Source organism: Macrobrachium rosenbergii, chromosome 33 (genome assembly GCF_040412425.1).
Source record: "Macrobrachium rosenbergii isolate ZJJX-2024 chromosome 33, ASM4041242v1, whole genome shotgun sequence".
Lineage (NCBI taxonomy): Eukaryota > Metazoa > Arthropoda > Malacostraca > Decapoda > Palaemonidae > Macrobrachium > Macrobrachium rosenbergii.
In genome coordinates, this window is record NC_089773.1 from 12,712,501 (window position 1) to 12,720,000 (window position 7,500).

General features: G+C 36.3%; 1 protein-coding gene across 1 annotated transcript in view; it reads right to left on the reverse strand.

Moving 5' to 3' along the window:
* Positions 1-7,238: 7,238 nt before the first annotated feature.
* LOC136855785 (zinc finger CCHC domain-containing protein 10-like) overlaps positions 7,239-7,500 on the reverse strand; it is a 19,913-nt gene continuing 19,651 nt past the window's right edge. The window contains exon 3 of the mRNA XM_067133142.1: positions 7,239-7,407. Within this exon, the coding sequence (XP_066989243.1) occupies positions 7,239-7,407 (169 nt within the window). The remainder of the gene's footprint in view (positions 7,408-7,500) is intronic.

A 7,500-nucleotide genomic window follows, 5' to 3' on the forward strand; every position in this document is an offset into this window, starting at 1 on the left:
AGGTATATATAGTATATATATATATATATATATATATATCGCCTCTATATGTATATATATGAATGGCTTTTACTGTAATACTAAAGTGTTTGTATGAAGATGAGTATAGAACACTATTTCCATGCAACCATATATTTAACACGTACTGTCCTAAAAATATGGTCAGATAAAAGCCTACATGGAGATAGGTGTGCGTTTTTCCGAGACATCAATCACCCTAAAGTTCTTGAACGATTAGGCGATGTTGTCTTTCGTTCCATAAGTTCATATTGTTGGTTTGATTGATGAACCAGTTCTTTTTCCTGACGACGCCGGCAGACCATCGGAGGTACATCGATCTCCCCTTAGTTTTGAGCTGGAAACATAATGCCACCTTGTCCTTGTCATTGACAGGTCCTCAGTTGTAATTTCCGTCGCTAAGGCTTCGTTCTTCAATAAACCTCGCGCCTCAAAACAATAGTTGCTCAAACAGGATCAATCAGCTCTCAACCATCTTTTTTAATTACAGAATTTATATCACCCATTAAAGATAATTCTCTCCAGGGCGTTTTGTACGCTTCCTCAGGTCGTTCAATATCTCTTAATTAGGAATATTCTACAGGCGGCTGTCATTTACAGGATTAAATTGGTCAGGAATTGGTCCGACCTGGGCGGGTTTGAAAATGGCGCCACTGGTCGCGCCATGAGTTGGCGACTTCGCGCCTAAAAACGCGGGTTTGGGCAGCGTTTGGGCGTCCGCTGATCCCAGTTTGGGGAGAGAGAGAGAGAGAGAGAGAGAGAGAGAGAGAGAGTGGGATTTCGAAGCCTAATGAGGATTTATGAAGGGATTATAATCGGCTCATTGAGCTTGATGGTAATTTTTTCATTTGTTTTTTTTATTTTTTTTTTGGGCATTGAAGAAAGGAATATGATAAGTGTTTTAGATGTGTATATTATCTAATGAGTATTTTTTATGTTTGTCATATTTTCCATGTTTTAGTCATTCTTGCGCTGCAATATATATATATATATATATATATATATATATATATATATATATATATATATATCCAGGTCCCTGTGTTTTAAATGTGTGTGTGTGTGTGTGTGTATGTAAAGAAAATCTATAAACCATTTAGCTTGCAAGAAATTATGTATCATAAAACCATATGTATAATTTTTTATGAGGGAAAAAATTATACATAATCAATTATGTATCCAAGATAAAAAATAATTATGCATCACTAGAGAAAAAAAACTATGTATCAGTTTGCTTGTAATCAACTATGCATCCTAATGAAAATCCATGTATCATTTTAATCGTACCTGAGGAGAGGTTTGTCTATGTGTCCTTTTCAAAATTGCTTTGTCATTGAGGCTCCCCAGAATGACATTGGCTAAGACCTGGCTCTCCTGGTACTTTGGGAATTATGTTATTATAATTGATATAATTGATGATTGCAATTACATTAAGGGTTCGGGGATAAAGTGCTTATCGTTAAATACGTCGTTAAATGGCTGAGAGAGAGAGAGAGAGAGAGAGAGAGAGAGAGAGAGAGAGAGAGAGAAGAGGTTATGAATACTTCCCAATGGCTTATCAAGAGAGAGAGAGAGAGAGAGAGAGACAGAGAGAGAGAGAGAGAAGAGAGAGAGAGACTCCAGCAGAGAAGGTTGTGTGATGAATACTTCCCAATGGCTTGAGGCTTCAAGGGAGAGAGAGAGAGAGAGAGATCGAGGCAGAGAGAGAGAGATTCAAAATACTTTAATGGCTTTTCAAGAGAGAGAGAGAGAGAGAGACTGGCCAGCCTATTCTACTGACAGCCAAAGCCAAGACCAGATTAAAGGAGGCAGAGAGAGAGAGAGAGAGAGAGAGAGAGAGAGAGAGAGAGAACATAAATACTTTCAAAAAGTTTATCAAGAGAGGAAGAGAAAGAGAGAGAGAGAGAGAAAAAAACACTAGCCATCTTATCATTATTCTATAGAACTAATAAATTCCAAAGAATAGGAAGTAAATGCTAGGTGCAGAGAGAGAGATGAGAGACAGAGACTCTTAGAGAGAGTGAGAGAGGCGAACTCCCCAATACACAATTTACGAAAAACAAATATAAATTTAACACCCTGTAATACCACTTTTAGGCTCTCATTGAACAAAACCATTACCATAACAGGAAGCGGGAATATTGCGTCATTATCGCAGTCCGATTGTCATTATCCAAAGCATAATGAAAAAAAATATATAATGAAAATCTTTTCGCATTTGGAAAGAGGTCTTTCATATCACATTTCGAAGGGGTGAGCGAAATTTGCATAGGATTAGCGGCGTATCCTAGCTGCGGACGTGGATTCCTGAAGGATAGGAGGATTTTAAAGCGTCCTATGAAATATATTTATGAAATCCTAAGTCAAGAATGTGGCGTATATTGTATAGATATATAGATATACAGCGTATAGGTGTATAGACGTATAGATCTGATATACGCAAATTCATTTCTAAAGGACGATTTGTATATTAAATATTCCACTTCCAGAGATGCTATATTTATCTTTAGATATAAAAATCCTTATTTACAAACAAAAATAAAACACGCAGCCTGTCAAAAATAATACGCTTTTTGAAGAAACAGCCAAATGCGTATTTCCAAGACCCGATAGAATCACATACGCAGATGCGCGCGCGCAAACCGCGCACTGACTTAAAGACGCTACAGCACTCTTGTGAGATTGACAGGTTAAGCCTCAGTTCGTGACGAAAGTGAGATTTTTATTTCTTTTTTTATTGTTCTGAGAAATATCTTGGGAAAAGAAAGCGTGTGGATATTATGGATATAGAGAGAAGGGAATATTTGTCAGATGGTTTATGTATATAGATACAGATAGATAGATAGATAGATAGATAGATGGTGAATGTTTAATAATTTAGCTGAATAGGCCACAGATGATTTGAGTGTGAGAGAAACATCACGTTCTTTCAGCAAAATTTTCAAAATACAGCCATAGGAAAATAATACAGTTTTGATACACACACACACACACACACACACACACACACACATATATATATATATATATATATATATATATATATATATATATATATATATATATATATATATATATATATATATATATATATATATATATAATTAAGTACCAGTCTATTGATGCAGATCAGATCATAGCCTATTCTATTACAACCATCTTCCCTCAATAAAATCATAAAAAAAACACCCATTTTACAAACTACAAACATAGAAAAATACAAGGAAAAAATCTGAAATTCTTACCCTCTCCAAAACCTCCCTTCCAAAATAATAAGCTTTTAGGAACAAACTCCACCCTTCCCATCCCATCAAATCTCCCATCCCACGAAAGTTCCCACACCCTTCCACCCACAAACCCATCCAGAACCGCCCCCCCTAGCCAGTGTTTTGTTTAACCCGTGAAAAAAAAAACTAAAAAAAATATCTACGATTGAGGACTAAGTTCCTTGTCTACTGAAGACTCGCTGCCTTTATTTTCAGAGAAAATATCCCACCCGCTCCCGACGGAAGATAGAGAGAGTTTTCAAGCGTTTTCAAGAGTTTCAAAACACTTTTGAAACACGTTTCAAACGCCTTTCTGGTCCTTGTTGAAAGAAAGAGAGAGCTTGTAAAATGGCAAAGGGATTTTTCTTGTAAGTTTTATTTTAGTTCCATCTCTATTCATGAACCTACGTTTTACGTCGTGGAAACTCTACTTTCACCTCAAAAGAGAATAGAAACAAACTTATGCTGTACATTAAAAAAACTTATTTCACCTAAAAAAATAAAAAAAAATTCTCCCCAAGGTTGAAATATATTGTAACAAAAAATCTTATTTCACCTAAAAAAAAAATTAGAACAAATATTTCTCCCCAATTTGAAATATTGCAAAAATCTTATTTCACCTAAAAAGAAAAGATAAAATATTTCTCCCCAAGGCTGAGACATTGTCAAAAAATCTTATTTCACCTAGACAAGAAAGTTGGTAGGACACAAAGGTAATTACGAAAAGTTTAATCTAATCTGGAAAATGTTAACACATAAAAAGTTCAAAACATGCAAGTTTAACACAATAAAAGTTTAACGCAAGAAAGCTAACATACGAAAGTTCAACATACGAAAACTAACACAAGAAAGTTAACACCACAAAATCTAACACGCAAGAAAGATAAAACACACGCCACGGGTCGCTCAATGCTTGCGTGTACCAGCTCCAACGCCCCCCATTCACCCAGCCCCCCGCCCCCCACAACCCCATACGGAGTAACGACGCCGATACGAAGGCCCGTCGTATTAAATATTCATGTTAGACTTATTGACGAAATGGATCTGTTCAAGGAACCGCTGCTGGGAAGTACGGTAGAGTAAAGTAAGGTAGAGTAAGGTAAGATAAAAATTAAGGGAAGGTAGGAACTGCGTCTGCTTCTCAGAAGTGTGTGTGTGTGTGTGTGTGTGTCTGTCTGTGTCGAAATTTTGGGATTTTTATATTCTTTACATTCGTTTTTCAAAGAATTTTTTTTATGAATTATTATATATTTCCTTAGAAGGATTTTATGGGGTAATACGATTCTCAGAAAAGCCAGTTTTAATTATCATTATTCATGATTTTTTTATGAAGTCCTTTTATATTTTTTTACGTTGTCTTCAAAATCTCTTTTACTTTATTCTATTTTGTTTCAAGTATTTTCTTTTAATTCTCCCATTCCATAATTAAAAACTTTTATCTGTCATTTTCCTTTAATTTTTTCTTTCCCAGTCAACACAATACCCAAAATATTTACCACAATCAGATCACAATACATCTCGGTAGTTTTTACTGGATTAAATTGGTCAGTGAATTCATCCGGGTACATGGGTTTGGCATTGGGGTTTAGCTGCAACCCCTTTCATACCTTTTACTGTACCTCCTTTCATATTCTCTTTCTTCCATCTTACTTTCCACCATCTTCTGACAATTGATTCATGATGCAATTGCAAAAGATTTTCATCTTTTTAAGCCTGTCAAACCTTTTTACTGTCAAGAAGTTACAGAGCTGAATGACCTCATAGTCCCAGCGCTTGACCTTCGGGTCTAAACTCTATATTCAATTCAGATTCAGTCCTTTATAACCACCAAAAACTTTACGTGGTTATAAACCAACCAATGATTTATAACCAGCAAATGTTGTTGGTTATATAAACCACTGACATTTGCCCCCCAAAAATCTCCTCAGAATTCTGGAGAAATCAGCAATAAACTTTCTCTTCAAGGCACCAGAAGGAAAGGAATCTTTCACGTCACTTCCTGTCCCCCAAAATGATTCGTCTTCCAAATTTCACCCCTCTTTATTTAGGACCGTCGTCCGGGGTTTGCGGGGGGGGTTTTAAAATGGGCTCTTGTGGCGAAAGTGGAATTTGTTTATTTTTTCATTGTTTTTCGTGTTTTTAAGTTTTCTGTAAAGAAAATTATTGTGCTGGCTTTGTCTGTCCGTCAGCACTTTTTTTCTTTCCTGTCCGTCAGCATTTTCCTGTCCGCACTTTTTCTGTCAGCACTTTTTCTGTCCGCACTTTTCCTCGCACTTTTTCTGCACTTTTTCTGTCCGCACTTTTTCTGTTGGTCCGCACTGTTTTCTGTCCAGTCTTAAAAACTAAAGGGCTGCAAATTGGTATGTTGAGCCATCCAGTCACCAAACATACCAAATTGCAGCCCCTTTTATCAGTAGTTTTATTTTAAAGGTTAAAGTTAGCCATGATCGTGCGTCTGGCAACGATATAGGCCAGGGCTGTTATGCATTGGGACATCTGTAGATTCAATCTCGTGTTGGTTAGGTTTTTGATAATTCGTTTTAATATTTTTAATCACTCATTAAAATGACTAATAAAAATTTCAAATTTCCTGTCTTGTTATTTAAGAATTTCAAGAACTTATTGATCTATTTGTTTTACGGTTTTGAATAGATTAAAATAAAATATTTCGTATGTGAATTCTTGATTATTATAAATATACAATTGTATATTTATTGATTTATTTACTGAACGCCATAACAGATTGATCAAGAGTTTAAATATTCAAAAAATTCCATCAATTTTCTTGTGCTCTCTCTCTCTCTCTCTCTCTCTCTCTCTCTCTCTCTCTCTCTCTCTCTCTCTCTCTCATATTATATATATCAAAGAGAATACCTTCTGTGGCAAATCGTTCTGTGGCCTATACTATCTCTCTCTCTCTCTCTCTCTCTCTCTCTCTCTCTCTCTCTCTCTCTCTCTCTCTCTCTCTGAAGAAAATACCCAGAACACGTCAATCAAATCGTTCTGTTGCCTGAATAGTGACATTTCCTATGGAGAGAGAGAGAGAGAGAGAGAGAGAGAGAGAGAGAGAGAGAGAGAGAGAGAGAAAGCAACAGAAATCATTACAGACTTTTTTCTATACAAAGCAATACCCAAAACCACCACGGAATTCTGACAAAGTAATTCCCACTAACGGCTCTCTGTCAAGAGACTCTACCAGTACAAAGGCCCATTCTGGGAGGTGGAAAATCTATGCTTTCTCGAAATGGCGCGAGTTCTACCTTTCTAGTCTTCACCTTCATATTTTATTTGTGATTGATTGATTTCTCAGTTTTGCTAGAGTTGCGTGATTTAGGCTTCGTGGCTTTGCGTGTGGGTGTACTTCTTAAAGGAATTTACGTGAGTGTGGGTTATTTTTTTTTTCTTTTTTGGAATTTCAAGTCATAGGATCAATCAGTGTGGTACTTCAAGTATACTTTTTTATATAATCTGTTTGGTGCTTTATTGAAACTTCCTTTCCTAAATTTTTCCTAAAATTTAAAACTGTCCTAAATTTTCCATAAAATTTTCCAAAAATTTCCTAAAACTTCCCTAAAATTTCCCTTAAACTTTCCTAAATTTTCCATAAAATTTTCCTAAAATTTCCCTAAAACATCCCTAAAATTTCCATAAAACCTCCCTTAAATTTCCCTAAAATTCCCTAAAATTTCCCTAAGACATCCCTAAAACTTCCTTTAAATTCCTCTAAAACTTCCCTAAAATTCTGCTAAAACTTTCCTAAAATTTCCCTAAAACTTCCCTAAAGTTCTGCTAAAACTTCCCTAAAATTTCCTTAAAATTCTGCTAAAACTTCCCTAAAATTTCCATAAAACCTCCCTTAGATTTCCCTAAAATTTCCCCAAAACTTCCCTAAAACGTCCCTCAACCTTATTCAAGAGAGAAGAACACCACCCACCTACAAACTCGAGGCCATCTTTATATGTGAAGGATCTTGGTTAGAGAGGAGGAGGAGGAGGAGGAGGAGGAGGAGGAGGAGGAGGAGGAGGAGGAGGAGGAGGAGGAGGAGGAGGAGGAGGAGGAGAAATAAGAATAAATAACAAAAAACTGGAGAGCCGTTCCAAAGGGAAGGAGAATTTGTGTACCTCTGCAAATCACAATCATTCTGACTTACTCCAGAGAAGGTTCTGACAGATACTGATGACCCCGAGGCCTTATCTGTCATTTGTCAGGTGCCCTG